Source organism: Malurus melanocephalus, unplaced genomic scaffold (assembly GCF_030028575.1).
Source record: "Malurus melanocephalus ecotype Western Australia unplaced genomic scaffold, MMel_1.1 scaffold_105, whole genome shotgun sequence".
NCBI lineage: Eukaryota > Metazoa > Chordata > Aves > Passeriformes > Maluridae > Malurus > Malurus melanocephalus.
Window position 1 is genome coordinate 387417 of NW_026623337.1, and position 20038 is coordinate 407454.

The 20038-nt window shown below is 39.9% G+C and overlaps 1 protein-coding gene across 3 annotated transcripts in view; it reads right to left on the reverse strand.

Moving 5' to 3' along the window:
• Positions 1-20038, reverse strand: part of NR3C2 (nuclear receptor subfamily 3 group C member 2) — a 188166-nt gene that overhangs the window by 62501 nt on the left and 105627 nt on the right. For all 3 annotated transcript variants that reach the window (XM_057369178.1, XM_057369177.1, XM_057369179.1), the window contains one exon: positions 15482-15621. In XM_057369178.1, the coding sequence (XP_057225161.1) occupies positions 15482-15621 (140 nt within the window). The remainder of the gene's footprint in view (positions 1-15481; positions 15622-20038) is intronic.

Here is a 20038-nt window from a genome sequence, read left to right on the forward strand (position 1 = left end):
TATGATCTGGAAAAAAAACCCCTCAAAACAACCAACCACACAAAAAACTAACCAAAAWACAGCCAAGTCCAGCTGCAGGCAGCCTGCAAGCAAGCCTGCTGAGATGCACTTCTATAGAACCCCTATGCAATATTCCAGTCCAACAGCCTTGTTTGGGCATATAGGATTCCCAAGCCCCTACACCAGTATGTGAGTCCAGAAATGTTATCCTATAGGTAGCCCTGTACCCTCAMACCCCACCCCAAACTCCTTCACCTGGCTTGGGCTTAAAATCACRTCTTGATGCTCCAAATAAGCAAAGTTCATAGTTCTACTCAGGAGAAACACCCWGGGCAGATTCTTCATTCATAAATGAAACAAAATAGAAGTCTGCAATGTTTACTGGAAAGTCAGCATTYGTTGCTAAAACTGTGCTGGTTATGCATACAGGAATAGCAGGCTAGCCTGGGCTTTCATTTATGCAAGCAATGAAAGCTTTAACCTACCACTTCTGCAATATTTTTATTAATTCAACGTGTTTCTGCAACTTACATTTAGACTTACGGAATGAGATAAGAACAGGCACAAAATCAACATCTCAGCTTCATTGCACCGGTGCCTTGATTTTAACTTATGATTTTTTTTTTTAATGGACATTTCTGCAGCACAGTTTTAAAGGTTTGGCAGAAGGTAAAATGACTGTGTGGTTGATCATTGCTTTCACTACTTATAAAGTCATACCTATAAGCCTGAGAGTCCTACTCCAGGGACTCTTTTCTCCCCTTTCTCTGTATAGTATATGTCAAAATGAATCTGCAAATTGGATGAAATCTGTCARAAACCAAATTATCATCAGTGAATATGGTAGGTCTACATATAGTTAAGGTTGCCTGACACTTCTCATTTTAAGACCTCATTTTCTATTGCTTATAACTTTACSACACATTAGCAGTTAGGGCTGAAATTCTCCATGCTGTGTGTCAGCCCGAGGCTGAATTTTATTTTGCGAGTATAAGAATGTATCAGCTAGAAGCACCGAGCTTAGTGCAAAGTAAGTTTGTGAATAAGGGTAGGGAGGAACATGTTGGTTTTCTCCCGTGTTACATTTTTCACAGACATATTTGAGAAGCTCAAGAGCCTTCACACTTTGAGACAGACCCTTTGAAGCATCACTGCTCTGATACCACAGATGTGCCTTTTGCCATCTCATACATTATCACTTAAAATTATAACGGATCACAGTATAAAATACTGAAAAGTTGCAGTTTGTACGTGATGTGATTTGCAAAGGTTTTGGTGGAGGTTGGCTGCCAACCTCCCAGGCTCCCTTCTGCAAAGAGCATGGACCAGGGCAGAGGGTCTGAGCTGAGCTTGTGCTCCAGCCATCTCTTCCATGTGCCAGGCAATGCTTTGGCACAGGGACTGCATGCAGAAAATCCCCATCACACTCTCAAGATGCAGCAGGGGAACAGCTTGGAGGGAAGAGGAACGAGGCACAGGTTGCAAAAGCGAAGGGAAGCAAAGAGTAAGGCAAAAAATAAATGTCTATTAATGCACTGAGCCTGACCTGTCACTCCCACAACTCCATTTTCCTGAGTGTTCAGCATTTTTAAGAGGCTGCTTTCCAAGGAGGCAGACCTTGGGGTCTGTACCCCTGCTCGGGGCACAGGTCTCCATGAGAGGCAGCTGGAGCAGGTGCCCATGCTCCCAGCTCTGCTTACAAGCTTTCAGGGCCCCTGGGAATTGAAATAACTTGCTGAGCCTGTCTCAGGGGTGAGCCCAAAACCGCCTGATGCCACCTTCTGCTACTCTCTGTAAGCATAGGGAAAACAGCTAATGACAGCCATAAAAACTTACAGATGCAGAAATGTCCCCTAGAAACACTGTTTGGCCCCCAGGTCACTGCTGACAGACACCTGCGTGGCCTCACGGTGCCCTGCCATGTGCTGCTGCAGCAGAGGAGGGCTGCACCGAGGGATGGACATCCCACCCACATCCCATTTCACTGTCCCCCTTCGGCAAAAACAAAACTTTAGGAAATGATAACAGCTCCTGCTTTGTAATTTACAATCTCAGCTTTTCTAAAACTTTGTAGGAAGAGGAAATGAGGTTTTAAGAGCAGAGGAGCTGCTCCCATACCTTACAGCCATGCAGTCGAGACTGGGAGGCAGAGGCAAGCACACCCCACAGCTGAGGGGSGAACACAAACGTGGGCTGTCTCTCCCAGGACATATTCCCTGCCCAGCCCATAYAGGCAGTGAGTAACTTCTGCCCACCTTGCACTGTCCAGCAAGGCCACCCACCCCAGCAGTCATGTGGCATCCCATGTACAGGATTTGCCTGCACAAACCACAACGAGTGGCAAAACTACAGACTGGAGTAAAAGAAAACTCAAGGCATCCTCCAGCATGAATTTGMGACCCAGCACCCATCAGCACCTGCAAGAAAGAGTTACTCCAGCAGTTTCTGTGGAGTAAAACTGGAAGGAACTGCAGAGCTCAGAAGGGACGTGGATTACTGAGCCATCATCAAAATGTTTGGCCTGGGGAGCTGCAGAGCCGCATCYACACCTTGCGGGAGCACCCTCCYGGAGCAGGCTTTGCCAGCGCCAACYGTGTTCTCCACAAATATGATTASCCTGACTTTAATTAGGTAACTGGCTCAGTGGTTTTGATTGTTTCAATTGGGCGAACACGTGACAGGGATTGATGTATAATTAAGATGAATTTCAAAGATAAGCGTTCCCGCTGAAGTGGTGGAGCGGACACGTTTGTCGCTGCCCGAGGACGAACGAGTCGGATTACGAGTGGGAAGAGCTCCTCTCTCTGCTCAGCCAGTGATTGCTGACCTCTGTTTTTCATTATTCCAAAGGAAGTGGTCAGTTAACCCCCATCTTTAAGCAATAAACCGTGACAGAGAGCGCTGATTAATGCGCTGCTCCCCAACAGGGTCAGGCACGAGGAGAAACCCACGGCAGGCTTCTGGCAGTTGGAAATGGCCATTAGTTAGAGTTGTGCAAAATGGAATTAACCCAGCTAATCGAGCACGGAGAAACCACRCTTCTGCTGAGGTCAAGGGTTCCCAGGAAACGAAAGGTACACTATGTTTACATACCAGGGGAAAAAAMCCCAAAAAACTCCCCAAAAAAYCYCAAACCCTGACAGGCTGATTAATGAAAATGGARACATCCAATAAATTTGATCAAATGGTGAATCATGGTTTGATCATAATGCCTGCACTGTGAATATTAACTGAGGGAAAGTCCAGGAGAAAAGGAGGGGGAAAGAAAAGCAACAGCTCAACTTCAGCAGCCCACCAAACATGCTCCAGGATAGCTGCTGCACCAGGGACTGGCCCTGTTTAGACCCCTGTTCCCAAAAGCCTTCCTGAACGCCCTCCTCTGCAGACAGGTTTGCCACTGTAGCCCTTCACAGGCTCACCATATGACCCCAATGTCCCTCAGGCCTGGCTGTCACACGTATTCCTCACATTCCCAAATTTGCTGCTCGTAAACCCTTCTCCTGTCAGAGCCAGAGAGCTGAGGAAGCACACAGAGTAAATGGCAAAAGCACAGCAGAAGGGCACAAGCTAAAAATGCCCATGGCAGCTCTGTCTGTGACAAAGGCACGATGGGCCTGAGCACCAGGGCTTTCTTCTGAACAAGTATCTTCCTCTTTAAATTTAATMTTCCTTTATTAGTCTTGGCAAGTCCCCTTGTAAGGCGTGACCTCCTTGTCTGGAACGGGAGAAATGTTTTTGCTGTGGCCTGCTCTGTGTCCCTTGCTGAATGCCAGAGGCCCTTCTCCCCTCTTTTCCTAAACCTTTGTTTCTGATTTCAGCTGWAATCTTACATTTGTCCCACAACTGGATGGAAATAATTTAATTCTAAGGATTTCCCTCACTTCTTCTGTTGACAACCTTCATTTGAAGTGAAGCCTCCAAGAAAGTCACAGGCATACTGATTTTAAGATTAAGGATTGCATAATCCCCACGATGCACTTGCATATGGATTTTGGATTAGCCCCGCTTGCATTATCTGGCAATACTTCAGAGCGTCCTTTCCTGGCACAATCTAGGTGGGCACCTTGGGCTGTAGAAGCACAGACAGCATTTCCTACCTTATTCCTTGTGGGAAACAGGTGCTCTTGCATCGTGAGCTTGTCACTGAAGGCTTCAAGGACACAGAGAGTGGTGACAGTAACAAGGACTTTCTCACATTCTTCGTGGAATGGTAATAGAAAATACAGCAAGTGTGAGAATGGCAATAGGAAGGGCTGAAATGAATTTYGGAAAGATGATACTGTCCTTCAGATTTCTATTTCTGGAACATTTTCTAACTCAATGGAAAAAGGGATGCTCAAGTAAGCAAATTTACCCAAATGCTGTTCAAACCCCCTCTGCTGCTCAGCCCTCTTTTGTCTCATCACAGAACTCTTTTAGCATGTTCTAATACATGTGTTTTGCTTGTGCTTTTATGTCCTTCATTTTTTCATAGCTTTCCACAAAGGATCTTTTATTATTAAACAGCCAGTGAAAGATCTCATCCTTGCCATATTTCCTCTTCCTACTTTGAAATGAATAATTAACATGGAATAATTGCTAGGTATTMTTTCTAAACTTCTTACATGGAAATGGACTCCTTTACGAAAGACAAGGGAAGCAAGAAAAGATGCAGCTTGGGGTAACCAGTGTGTCAAAGTGCTTGAACTATTTTCCAGCACCCTAATTTATTTTAAAAAGCCATCTGCAATGTTGCTGCATTAAAATATAGTGTACTTGACAGACTGCCTGCTGCCCTACATTCAGCACAGTTACCTGCATGATGACAGTGCAGAAGTATGGAATGGGAAATATCACTCGTAGTTCTCAGGGCTGTATAAACCACTTGAACATCCAGAATTCAACTGCCTGGCTGTGTACATMTTGCATATGAAGTCATTAACAACCACCCTCCCCCAAAAGAAATGAGTGTACAACCTGATAGTTTCAGGAACAGGGTGCTAACACTGTAGGAATACTCTCTTCCTGTTATTACTAAAAAGACTGCAAGTAAAAGGCATCATTTTTAAAGTAGGTTAGTGTCTTTTCATTCCTTTTTTTWAAATTTTATGAATAGTTTAGTATGCCAGTGCACACAACCTAAGAAGTACTTATTATTATTTTTTCCCAATAGTCCATCATTATCATTCTGTTGTATCAGAGAAAATTAGCACCTATCACTTACATAATTTCRAGCAGTATTGTTAAGAGTGGAATTTGCATGCATGATATGGTGTATAGGCTAACACAAGTCCATTTGCTGAGTCCACGTGGTAAAATGGATGAATAAATAATTGAATGCTTAGCTCCAAATATATAATTATTCGTAGAAAAAAAACCCGAGCACGAGTCTGTGAAATACATATAATAATACTCATCTACAGCTAAATACCCTAGACAAAAAATGTCCTTTCAGAAATGGAATGATATAGTTAGATTCCTAAAATGCTTATAGAAAACTTGCATAAATGCCCAAGTTCTGAAAGTACAGAACTATYGCACTTCTTCCCTACAGGCATTAGCTTTAAATTAAAAAAGCTGTTCCAGCCTAATCAAGCAGAGGCTTATCAGAGAACTTGTGCAGAGCATGCAAAAGGTTTGTAAACCTTCAAACAGCAGTTTGAATTGTTCCTGTAAGGAAACCTTCCAGCTCGGTTCTCCCACACACAGCATCATYGAGCCTCTCCCTGGGGAAGCAACGTCACCTTTTTTAATCCCATCCCTCTCCCTGCTCTGGAATAAGACTGGCTGCTGTGACAGTGTCAGAATTGTTGTCCATATGTCCCCTTCCAACACACAGAATCACATTGGTTATTTGCTATGGGARGTTGTACAACAGTGACTTCCAAACATCAAGTCCAGTCTTCCTTTGTCCTGGAGGGCACCATAAACTGATTTCCAGAGCAAGTAAAATAAACAGGCAGGGTACAAATGAGAGAAATATGCTCTACTTCTCCTTCTTGGTAGCTGAAATGAATGCAAATACATCATGAATGGGAAATGAGCAGGGAAAATGTCACTGTTCTGGATATGGTTTTCAGCAAGAATCAAGAATTAAAGGCAAATGAAATGARATGTAAAAATCTGATACTAATGCCTTCATGTTGAAAGCAATGACAATTTTTTCTAGAAAAAGTGTGAAACGTTAAATTGCAAGAATAAAAAAAGATTCAAAATATTTACCAGAATATTCAGTAACATGCAAATGACAGTGGTTTTTGTTGGTGTCTTGCAAGARCAGTACCAGAAGTTTCAAAGAAGCATAGTTTTCTTTATAACCACCATTACAGTCTTTTTCTGTAATATGGACATCACATTGTGTTTTAAAATAATGTATCTGTCTTTCTATTGCAGAAACTATTCCCATTTTGGCATTTTTCTCACCCTGTGACTTGTCAGCCTACGTTCTGAAACTCTAGAATAAATTTCTAAAACATAACCTTTCCACATTTATTTCTGAGGCATTTATTTAGTCCTTTTAAATTTCTTCAGACATTCTTTTCCATGCGGGAGGCATTGAGTAGTTTCATTAAACATAAAAGCCTCCTGCCCAAAGCAGTAACTCCATTACAGCTTTTTGCTCTTATTACTCATCATCTGGCATTACCATTGAAGAAAATCTGGAGATGGACMTTTTTTTAAAGTTATGATTTAATAAATCAGAAAAAAAATCTGTTAGGAAGACTAAGAAGGATGCAGGTGTCACTTCTGTCTTTGAGAAAGAATAAATTTTTTTTTCAATGAGGAGGATGGTCAAACAGGTTGCCCTGAGGAGCTCCCACTAATGCAAATATCAGCATGGACTAGAACAACAGCTACATTACATCTTTCCCAAATTCATTTCAGTAAAATGGGTCAAGAACCTTGTCATGCTGATCTGCAAGCAGTTTTTCTAGTAAGCACCACCATCATCCATGTTTCCTGTACATGACCACATCCCAGGAACCTTGCTCCGGCTGCTGCTGCTGAACAAGTAGGAAATCTCAGACTTCCCAAGACCTCAAAACCTGAAATCTGATCTAACTCTCCATCTCTCTCACTACATTGTCTTACTTCTACACCATTGCTCCTGCCTTGCCAGACTTCTAGCTTATCCTAGGGACAACGAGATGGTGATTAGGATGAATCAGGACTGAAGTCAAAAGGACTCTTGCCCTTGGAGTCCATATTCACATGCTACTGAGAACAAAGTTCACAAAGGATTWTACAGAGACTTTTTTTTTAAGAGAGAAAGAGGGAAAGAAAAGAGAAAGCCAATGCCTCAGGCAGTTGAATGGTGCCCTGGAGAACTGGCATCTCCTATGCTATGGACTGACTTTACAGAAAAAACACTAATTATCCTCCCTGTTTCCTGAATATCCACCTTGTGATCCAGAGCCTGATTTGCAGTGGTTTAAGTGACCAYAGATGTAGGTAAAATCAATGGAAACTGCACTTTAGACATACTAAGTGCTATAAAATGCCAAGTACTTCTGCCCCTGAGGTCATAAATATCATAAATCATGAACCCCAAATCAGTGGGTATATCTGAGCCTAATCTGTGCCTTRTCTCCTCAACTGTAAAACAGGGGTAATAACCACTCATCTCATAAATTAAACAATACTTGTGAAGCACTTGGATATTAGTGAAAGCACCGCAAAAAAAAGCTTTGTAAGAAATGAGTAATTATGTATTCTGAGCAAGGGATGAATAGCAATCAGCAGCGAAGGCACAGGACCATACATGGAGCAACGAGAAGAATATAAGATATTGAATAGCTGCTCATTAATTGAGCACTATCCAATCTGTTCAATGAACAAGGCAGAGGTGTAATGGAAAAAGCTGTATGGGATTGTGTAATTAAGGCTGAATTAGGAATCATTACATGCAGCGCAGACGAACAAAGACGACGCAGGCCACTAACGTTCATTACTTTCACACTTAGTTACCATTCTGGAAACTTGATTTTTTTTTTTCCTCACCAATATATTTTAAACATAGCAAACTAAAAATAAAAACAAAACCTAAAAAAAACCTAAAAAAACCAAAACCCTAAGGAGCTCACACTCCTGGAAACTCACCATTACACCTAATATAAGAACACAGAGAGGAGCAGAAGGGGGTTGGAGAGGGCGCAGTAACTAATGGACGAGGTACATACTGAAGCCAAACATCATCATCACTCCTGAAATAAGTGGGAATGGACTGCCTAACTCATGTTCCCATTTTTAGGGCCCTGGATTTGGCAACCCAACAGTGAGAAATGGCACCAAATAATTTTGTAGGTTAAAAATAGGTAATATTTTTGTCTAACAGAATTTTCTCACCTTGAACAACGAGGATGTGTGGGCTTCCACTGCTGACCATGGGCCATTGTTTCTAAAATCCTGACAAAACTGCCTCTAAGTCTAGACTTCAAAACTAACAGAAACACTCCCAAACTTCAACAACCTAAAACTGTGCTCCAAAAAAAGGATGAAATCCTGGCTTCATTTAAGGCAATGGGAGATTTGCCATTACCTTTCCCACTCTATTTATATCTGAGATGCTAGCAGATGCCTTGTTCCCTCTGTCTACAACAGACAGATCTGTATGCACATTTTTTCTCTCTTTCTTATTCTTTTTTTTTTTTTGTCTGAAGACTGTTTTCCCATTCCCTTATTTAAAACGGGATTAGGATGTACAAAAAGATGCTTTGTTTCTAGCCTTATATATTTATTTTCCAGTTTTATCKATTAAGAATTTCAGCCACAACACTGCAGAATTCCTTATCTCTAACATTGTGGTGCTGAAGGCACCTTGCAGGATTATCCCTTTTTGGCTCTTAACTACTTATCCTGAGACTTGAAGAGCCTTTTCAGGCTTRAAAAAATTTCAGAAACTTGAGGGTTGCAGAAGGGAAGAGCTATTTGCTCCTAAGAGTAAAAATTATAACACTGTTTCTAGAGGTTGCCAAGCAGGCAGATAACAGCATTTTGTAATCTCTCTTAAGAAGCTCTACCATAGCAGTAAGGAGCTAAAGCATCTGATTAAGGATGTTTTATGATATTTGATATGCTTTCTGCTGTTTGATACAGATCTTGCCTGTATATTTCTGTCCAACTGCAAGTTCCAATTTAAATGCCCGTTCATGCTTTAGTTATTCATTGAGTTGTTCTGAATTAGGCATCACAAAACAAAACAAAAAACCCATCAGCAAAGACCTGATGGGGCCTGGGGGGAACCTGCAGAGGCTTAGCTGGATAGGACGGAGTTATTTCCAAAAGACTTCACTCTCTTGAGCTTTTTTCTAAACTCAAAATGAGGAAAGTCATTGCAGGAGACAAGACATTCATCAGCTAGTACAAATACAAAGCAATTCTACCTTATGCAAGGTCTTAACACTTTACATCAATTTTCAAAAATTAGAGCTCTGTATTCCTGTGAAGATCTAGTCATGCACCATCATTACAAATGGAATATTCTAAAAATGTATTAGTTAGTCCACCCTCTCTATTACTCACACTTCCTCCATTTTTGGAGTTAGACGAAGTCTCCAGCCTCACCAGGATACAGAATAACCCAAAAGAGACCTCTTTGGTTTACCCTTTATTATCAGATAACCAAATTATATCATACATCAGCTACTTCCCTYATGAGCAATTTCAAAGTAGGCACTTAAACCCTTCATACTCTTTTCAGGAAAGTGCCCCAATAAAAGTCCCTCTTTTTGGTGGTTTACAGCATTCTCAAAATAGCAAACCAACTAATGGGATTTTTACCCATTTACTCTTATTTCAGTACAGTCCTTAGTTCAAAATAAATTCTCCTCCCCCTTGGTTGTCTATTCCTCAACTGTGAAATATTTATAGACAGCATTCATGTCCCAACTCAGACTCTTTTTGGGTAGACTAAAAAAAGCTAAAAGCATTCAGTCACCTGACATAAGATAATTTTTTATTCCCCAGATCATTTCAAAAGCTCTTCTCATGTGTTTACTTGACTCTGAATCAAGTTGTCTTTAACATTCTGGTGACCAGAAGTATACCCAAAACTCCACACAAGCATTCCCAGCATCTCTTACACCATGACAGTGTGAACACTTCCCTGATGGATTGAAATACTTGGTGCATCTAAATTTTACATGTCCATTTTGTGCCACTGCACTACACAAGAGGCTCAGACAACTTGGAACTACTGCCTAGAAGATGAATTTCCTGGGAAGCACCCTGTCTACCTTTCCTATAGAAAAAGAGACCCATTCCTTTTTAAAGTAAGAGGCAGTTGACATACTCAAGAAAACACCAAACTAATGGCTGTAGCATTGGAACATTTGTTAGCCAAATATTTGTGGCTATCTTAAACCAGCATGACCCCACAGGACCATCCCACCTCTAGGAGGACTCTGACCAGCTGGGATGTTACCCTCTGATGTGCTAAAAAATAACAACAAATTACTGCTGCTGAGTTCCCTGTCACATCATATGAGTGCCAAAATTTCCCTTCYCTTAACAGGATGTAGAAAGTGAGCACGTGAAAGCCTTTACGTGCTTGAATTTGTGGCAATGGAAGGCTTCCACCTAAGATAAACCAACCTTACCACTGCATCAATGTTCCATTCACTGGGTGCTTGTGCAGGCTGGCTATCACCCACTGAATATATTATTTTATAGATGAAGCAGTCTAGAAATTAATATTCATAAAACAAAGAACAAAAGACAAATGTCAGAGTGCGGGAATAGAAGGGTTGCACGCAGCCCTGGATGTTCATTTTTCAAGGCTAGACAGATTTTAAATCCATATTTAAATTCTCATCCTCATCTGTCCCTCTCTACAGCAGCACCAGCTCACATGGTAAATAAGTTCCCTTCAAAAAACTGAGAATGTTGGGAAGTCTTGGGGGAGGGAAGAAATTATTAATGCTTTTGGAAAGGAATGAATGCAGATTTTCAGCATCCTTGATATAAAATAGTTTTTCATATCGTTTTCACAGCTATTAACCAACTTATGTTCTTTGTGGCACTGCAGCTGCTAAACCCACTCATTGCGTGCTTGTTTTCAAACCCAGGCACTCTATCACCTTGGTGGCTCCCAAATCTCCCCACTCCCATCTGAAATGCTACCAAATTATGCTTGGTCTCCTGGTGCTCCATTTAACACTCACCTGAATGCATCGAGCATTTTTTGTTGAACATCAGGCACTGTTTTCCATGCACGCCATGTATTCTAAAAGGCCACAAGGAAGATTTTCCTCTCGTTTCACCTCTCCCTGACTTCAAAATATTCAACTGTAATATTTGTTCTAYCCTTTATTCTTTCTTCTTTTTCCCCTTATGTCTCAACTCTTGCTGCTTGGGATTTTTTTTCTCCTTTTTGGGGTGSTATTGAACACTTTTTTAGCACCTTCCTCCTACCAGTCTCCTCAGCTCTGTGCCCCTCGTAACTAAAACCAACCAGGAGAAGGAATGAAGATGTCATTTCACAGAGCAATACTGCCTGCCAGAGCTAAACCCAGGAAAATTCCTTTTCATATATCCATGAAAGCATGGAAAACTGGTGGCAGCTTCAAACCTATAACAACTTAATTATTTAAATTTTATTTTACACCTATTAACCATAGCATATCAAGCAAGAGCAGCAGCTGCTACATGAATTTGACCAGCTCACTTGCCCTCAGCAGATCACCCATCTGCTTGCTCTTCACCTAATATTTCTGTTTGATAGGTTGTAAAACAGATTCTTGCAACAGGTCAGGAACAGAGTCAACTTCAAATCCCACATAAAAATTTCTATGAAAACATATGGACATCTCTACTGAGTGATGTCAAATTTAGAGAGGCCACTGACCTTAGGAAAGWGGATAAAAGGAAAATTGCAGCCTGCTATGGAAAAACACTGACTCCATTACAGTGAATGAATGGAAGAGTGGAGAGTGARGAACTGTATGTATAATTAATTATAGTAATACAGACCTACAAAATTCATGGGTGCACATACTGCAAAATGGTGTGCAAAATGGCTGTTATGTATTAATTTCAGTTTCATACAGCATAAAAAAATACTGCCTTTTCAAATGATCAATAAGGTAAACTGCCCCGTTCACCAGCAGCATTCTATAAAAATTGAAGTTATGCTAACTTAGCAAATTATTCAACAGTTATGGATGTTAGCATTTCTCATACCTTGATAACTCCTCCAACTGAAATGAAAACAAAAAATTAACCAACTGAAAAACCCCAMGGGAGGCATGCACAGAGGCTTTAGTTTATCTTCTACTGGGGCTTATAAAGCCTTGGGAGGTTCTTTCACTTACAGTGCACAGGAAAAGCACAGGAAGATTACCCATTTCTGAAAAAACAGGCAGGATTTCTTTGCTCCTACGCTGCTCACTGAGGGGCAGAGCAGGTTTGCTACATCCAGGAGGCACCAGATCAGACTGAAAAGTTTCCTTCAGCCAAATTATCCCTCCAATCTACGCTGGCAAAGAGCAGAAGTTCAGGTGGGAAAAAAATCCTGCAACTGAAGGAACTTCTGTTGTGCATGTGTTTCTGCTTCAGAGGTAAAGAGAAACCTATTTTTTTWWAAATTAAAATTGAAGAACTAGCTTTAAGGTGAACCTCCTGGAACAGAAATCAAGAGACTCTGATGTTTACTGAATTATCCYATTTTGTATTTTTAAAAAAGAACAAGCCTCCCTATAACTGATAAAATATAATTTTCTAATTCTCCATTTTAAGTAGCAAAAAATCTCCAAGCAAATATGTGAAATAACTGGAAGAAAATGGTCATTTTTGCTGTAGCCTCTAGCACCATATGGAGATGAAAAAAATGCCTTCCTTTTTTCTTGCTTCCAAGCCAAAGGAAGAATAAAAGATTAGCAACTTCAGAAACAATATAAATTTTGATTTAGGAGAGATTACCTCATAGTTGTCTGGAACTTGAACAAATGAAGACTGCAAATGCAAAGCATAAGAAAGAACAGCTGTGATTTCTGACTTCAAGCCTGTTACTCTCCTTAGAGAAAGCTGCTTCAGTGGAAAAAGAGAAGACAAGCCTGGCCAGGTGCTTTAGGTTCCCTCACAGTACAGCATATTTTCAGCATATGACTCTATTTTGATCTAAATCAAAGTTCAAATGACTTTACAATTGGCTATATCTGTAATTTAGGAAAAAAACCCGTCCACTGAAATTAACCAATGTAACAGTGTATCCTAAATATATACCTTAACTTTTGCAGTGGCACCATTTACCAACACTTTTACAGCTAAAGGATTTTAGTGTTTGCAAGGCAGATGAAATTTATGTTAATGACAAAATCACGTTTCTGCATACCAGCCTCCTGTTCATCAAGTCAATCAGCAAAAGGTCCATGCCTACTTGATACTAAAACTAGCACTTGGATAATTTAGAGCCTTGGATTAAATGTCATCTGAAATTGCTTTTGAAATTTCACCAATAAACCCATTTTAATACTTTTTTGGTTTACATGACTCCTTCCCATTAATTCATGAGAAATTTCCTGCAAGTTCCAAGATACAATTAACTGGGAATACAATTACCARAATTATAATTTGAAATGCAAACTTCAGTCTCTTTGTTCTTCTTAGYTTCTTGGTTTTAAATTCCAATACAGTAGTTATTTTCTGTTTTAATCCCTCCTCTGTCTCCAAAACCCTCTSTTCTCTGTTTCCATGCTTTTTGACACCATTTGTCTCCCCACTCCACAGACTCACAGAATGGCTGAGTTGGAATGGACCTTCAAAGGTCCTTGCAAAGAGCAGGGACATCTTCAGCTGAGGAATGTTTAGTGGATTATGAAAGAAACATGTGTGTCTATGTGCTACAAATGTTTAATTGTTTCAATTATTTCAAATAGGAAACCTCAGACAGAGGAGTTTTATTGCTCCTCTTCCCAACTGAAAAAATTATGACRACTCTACAAGAAACCTCTTGTTACAAAACTACCTACATAAACCTTTATTTATATGGGTAGTACCAGGATGTYTGAACTGATGTATTAGGTTTTTGCTATGCCCTTTTCAGGCTCATACTCTACAATGTATTAAAAAAGTGCAAACCAAGACAAAATTTCAGTGTTTGCCCAACACCAGTGCWACTGGGAGCATCAAGAGCTCAGTCATGCGTATGCCAAAAAGTCCAGACAGAGTTCGCATATCAGTACATTAATATAATGACTTAAAAATTTATTTTAAACTAATTTAAAGGAAAATAAATTTTTAAATAATTTTTTAGGGATGACAGGGTATATCCCTCTTTCATTTTAAGAGGGTTTTTCTGCTTAACTTGCAAACCTTCAGTAATTACTGATCAGTTTTAATTACCTTTTAAAAATGTATTTCTAYGCCTGATCAGAGAGTAATCCTTTAATAATAATTTTGGCTTCTGAGGCTTGGAAACACAGATTTGCCACTCTGTTAACTCCTAAAGGGACTCCTTAGCAGTTTTCCTAAATTCCTGTAAAGTTGGATGGGAACATCCATCATATTATGTTGGAACGGACAGCAAAAGAAAGAGATGGAAATGCAGACAAATAGTACCTTGAAATTACAGTGATTCAGGACTGGGAAGGAAGCTTTCCTGGGAGGCAGGAAGGTGCAGTCACTTCACACAGTATGTGCAGGYGTATGGAAAGCCTCACCGCCACCATCACCCAACCAAAAAATACATCCCTATGATTCAGAGGTCAGTTCAGATATGGATGTCTGAAGAGCCATCCCTGATGTGGTGTGGAAGCACATGGAGGAAATCATTCAGCAAAAAAAAGTGAAGTATTTCAGTTCATGTGCCACATCAAGCAACTMAATTCTCTCAAGAAGAAGTTGGGGAATGAGGACATCAAGGTCAGCTACTGCACAACCGAAAATGTTTTCAGCAAAGGGAAACCTTTCCCATGTCCTTATAACTTTGGGAAGTTAATTTCAATTAGATTGACACTTTTGATGATAGATAGATAAATAGATTGATAGATATTACACAAAGTCTCGACTTCAATGACGCACAAGCCCTCCAGGTCTATTTAACAGAGAGCTAAATCCTTATTGCCATCAGAAGCAGATTTAATGATCACAGAAGAAATTAATCACACCTCACGCTGCCTCACTCCTTCAGTGCACAAGCTGGACACCATATTAAGAGCCTATTTTTTTCCTTCTAGGTTTTTCTCCCTGAAGATAAACCAGTAAGCAGCTCCTGCYTCATTTGTGGTTGTAAGAACACCTACACATCAGCAAATCCTCCCAAAAGCCTATATGGTATTTATGCCCTTTGCATGCCATGAATTCTTATTATCAGATATTACAAACGTTTTTCCCACTTGGAGGAGTTGCTTACAAAGTCTGTAAAGAACACTCACTGGTTTTAGTATTAACAACTCAGAACTTCACCAACAGCAGAAAAACACATAAGAAAATTTTTATGTGTGTATCTATTTCTTTAAAAAAAATAGAATTTGTCTTTTTTGCTGGTATTTTTGTGTTTTCTTACCTTCTACTGCTCTCTTGAAGAAAACTTTACAGCTGCCACATGTAACCACCCCATAATGACATCCAGATGCCTCATCTCCACACACCAAACACACTTTGGAAGGTCTTGAAGATCCAGTTGATACACTTCTCAATGAAGAGCTGGAGTGAAAACAATCAAACAAAGCAAAAAGCTATGAATATTTCAAATCACACCAGCCATAATACAAAGTTCAATTAAGAATTTATAACAGGTATATTGCTCAAGGCACCTAACAATTAGGAAACCACAGTGTTTTCTGGCAGTGCCTGGTTGAAKACATGAATTGCTTTAATTAGTAAGTGCAATATTTTTATTGTCTGCTTTAAAACACCCATAATATATCAATGTTAATGTGAGAAGTTACCACRAGGGCAGTGGAATTTATTGGTAACAGATGATTAAAACTGAAAATAAAAAACGAACTAACTAACAAAACACTCTGGCAGCGACCTGACAGCTATATTTTTTCTTTCTTTATTTGTTTGAAGCCTTCATAACTAAGGAATACCTGTAAGGAAACCTCTAAGGCCATTTTACGAAGTAGTGCAGCAAAGTGATGTGTACCCTCRTGTGTGCTCCTGCTCACCACTGCAGTGGTGTTGAGCTTTTTTCTAATATTTCTGTAATTCAGCAGCTTACTTCCAATGTCRTTTTGAAGCCTTTGTACATTCTGCAAGCACAGAAGATCCTCCCATATGCCTGCTGGTGCCAGAAAAGCAGCACTGGAGGTTCAGACCATTCTGAAGTTTTGCAGACAGATGCACCTTCCAAACCCAAAGCTTTATTCATCCACCTCTGCCTTAAACCACAGGGCATCTTTAGCAAACATTTTCCACTTGCAGCTCTCARAGACAGTGCTTTTCAAAAACAAGTCACTTATCATGGTGCTGTGAGTTTCCTCCCTCCCTTCTTCCCCTGGGAGCTGGAAATGCCACCCTGATGCAATGGGAATGCTTGGAGAAACATGGGAGATCCTGAAGGAGAGCTTTGCATCCCCTCCCTCATCTCCATGGGGCTGGAGAGTCTCTCCTTCACAGCCTCTCTTCTCCAGGYAAATGTGACCACTTGCATTTCTTACACGTTATCGCTCTGAATGCTGCCAAACAGCTACAAAAAGAACTCTGAAAGACTYCTCACCAGCAGGGAAATTATCAGGGTGTTCAAACTGCAGGTCACAGGCTATTTGTCCATCAGYCATTGGGAAACAAAGTCCACAGGTTGTCTTAATTCAAACATAGATAATGAGCTTGCTTAAGAAATCTCAAGTACGAACCCTTTGCCTTTTTCCAAATTTCTAACTTCCTTTAAAGAGGTACAGAGGCCAAGTGATTTATCCAGCRGGCACAGCTCGAATGTCACTCCAAATGAAGGACCGCAGCTCCCCTGGCCTACAGCTTTACTGCAACATCAAATCTAAATGTCTGCTTAAATGACAGTGTTCAGATGTTAATCAAAATGTTCCAAACAGTATTCCCGCTCTTGTCTGCTCGCTAGTCTGTTAGATTTACTAGTTTTAGTCCTTGTGCTATTTATACTTTCATTACATAACATCACACTACTTGATAATTGCTAGGTGATGGCATTAGCTCATCTGTTAAGAGAGAAAGCCTCACCAAATMTCTGTTAAAATAAGTTCTGCGTGCTCCAGTCACAGTCATACCTGCACACGCTGCATTAATTTACCCTCAGGAAAAGTAACTTTTCCAAGGATTTGCCAAGGCTGAGCTGGTATTCAGCTCTGATGCWTTTAAGGGAAAGAATGGGACTTTCTCCCTCTAGCAAGTTTCTCCCTCTGTATTGCCTGAAAATGATTAGGCCTGCCATTAAACAAAATTCTTCAAAAGGTGTCTGCTTTCTAGAGAAAATGTCAATAACCTGGAAAACTAACCTTGAAAATGCTTTTTCGCTCACTGCAAACATCAGTATTTTGCCTGAGAAGAGAAACACTTCAATTTGGACCTAAGACCAAAATGTCTCAGGGGATTTGTAATTTTGATGCTGCATGCTCCCATTTCTTCATAAGACTGGCAAAAACTTTCCTTGTCTTTGTACCCCACAAAAAGGTCAGTGTATTATTTTTGATATCTAAAAAAGAGGTAATTATATTACAGAGCTTTTCCTGTAGAGAAATGGAGGTTTCCAGGGTATCACAGCAGTGTGCATGATTTTTATTTTTATAGATATATGCACGCACATGCTTCTCTATATATACATACTGCATATATATATATGCAATTATGTATTATTTTTAGTTGAAAATAAATTGTCATGTAGGATTTGCAGAAGGTGGGAGAACCTTTTTTTAGACACAAGCTACCCTACAAAATTGCACTTTCACAGAATTATTAGGTAAAAAAAAGCCAGCAAAGATACATTAAGACACCAGTTGATCCATGACTATTATTAAATGCCTACCTAAGACGCAATCTATGGCATATTTTATGCAGTGCTCCTCTCTGCTGAAGACTTGAATACAACTCAAAGGTACAGCCTGAATACAAAGTATGGATTCAGCTACTCAGCCGCAGCATCACTGGTGGATGCTTAACATTCTGGAATTAAATTGAATTAAACTGAATAAAAGGATGAGTTAAAAGGGGAATATGTTAAAACACAAATGAGGCATTTTCATTCTTAATARGAGAATCCAACATGGAGCTGCTCTCAAATACTTTACGCAAAGAAACCTTGACAGTCACTGTTGGTACTTCAATCTCCTCCAACTTGTGCCAGCTCTGGCTATGACTGTCTTCAGTGAATAATGTTTGGCTTGTTTTTAAAATCTCTTATGTTCTCTTTCACCTGGAGTGTGCTCTACTRGAGTATTTGCCAATTCAAAATGCTGCTGTGATACTGCACACAAAGGTAAAGTGGTGTTTGTATATACCTGCAAATGATAAAAGGCTGAGCCCAAAAAATATGCCCAAATCACCAGACAAACCTCAGGATAACCTGTCCTGTCCAGGGAAGCTTTTCTTTCCTGATAGGGCACACATGGATGGTTACACCTTKCCCTCCTAAATCTCTCTTCTTTCAGGCTGTCATCCCTTTCTTAGTGACCACTGTCAACAAGATCTGACTGATGAGGAACCTACCCCTGGCCTTTATTTCAAAGCCAGACATCCAGAAAAGCACTCTATTAATCACTTTTATTAAACCAATTCTTTAATTAATCATTATAGCTCTTTATAACATGCACAGGCAGAAAAACTACACTAAACCCAGCACAATGAAAGTGCTTTTCCTGCAAGCTCCAATTTAAATATTTCTCTTTGCATTAATTTTCCACAATAACATGCCATAAATTTTTACCAAGTACTCCTAATGTAAACTGGCATGTGGGAAGAGTTATAGGCAGGTAACACTTAATAAGTAAAATCTTAGTGTTAATTCAGYTGATTATAGCAGAGATATCTACATTAATTTAATTTTAGCTTTTTGTTTGGTGCTCAGTTTGATTTTTTTCCTCCTCGTGAGACATTTAGTTACAATAATCCAAGTTGCATAAGTAAAAAGTCATTCTCTCTTTTGAAATATCCAAGAGTTGGTCCATGTAAGAATGAATACCATAAAAAAAAAGATTAGAAACTTTACAATTGACTCCCTGGAGAGTAATTAGCCTGTTGCCAAATATCCATTTGAATGACATGCTAAATCTAATGGCAYATGTGGGCCACAGCAGGTTTGAGTCTTAAAATTCAGATCAAGTGAGAACACTGTATTCACACAAAACCAAATCAGAGCCTAAAACCTATTGCTATTACATTTAACAGGTTTATTTTAAAAAACTTTTACACAATGGACTGTTGTTGAGCCAGAACATTCCTTGTGGGTGGCAAGCTAGTCTCSATATAAACTGCTAGCTGAAAACGGCAGAAACACGAAATAGTGCCATAGGGCTGGCTACTCATTCCCATTTCCAGAAGCCAGTGGCTCCCATGGGTTGATCAGGTGTTACTGCCTTCATGCCTCTCTAATTATTCCCAATACAAAGATTAAAATAGGAAACCACACACACACACCCCACTTGAAACTCCACAGGATTCAAAGAGAGAAGATCTAACAGAACACACATATTTTATCACAATGCTGTTACAGCCAGGGGCAGCATGGAGAGTTTAACAACGCCAAATGTATCTCCTAAATGATTTGTAAAATGGGTGCTTAGATGGCTCCAGTAACATTTGTCACGTTGTGGGGTATGTGATTAAGAATAAGCCTGATTTATTATCCCTAACAGTGCAAATGCTGGCAGTTAAATGCTGACCTTGACTAGCCATTGCCATCAAGATCATTTGTGTGCYTCAGAGTTGGCTTTGGTAATGGTTATATGGAGAATTAATTAGAAATAACAGATTTTGTAAAGAAGAGTCAATAAACCCACAGATAATCCAGCATTTAAAAAGCTGATTATATAGGTTATTATGCTTTTCAAACCAGATGTCATACAGGAGCACAGTTTAAACAAATGATGCCTCTCTGATGATAAAATGAAGCCCTCCAAAGAWGCATAAGCCACAATATGAATTCCAAAGT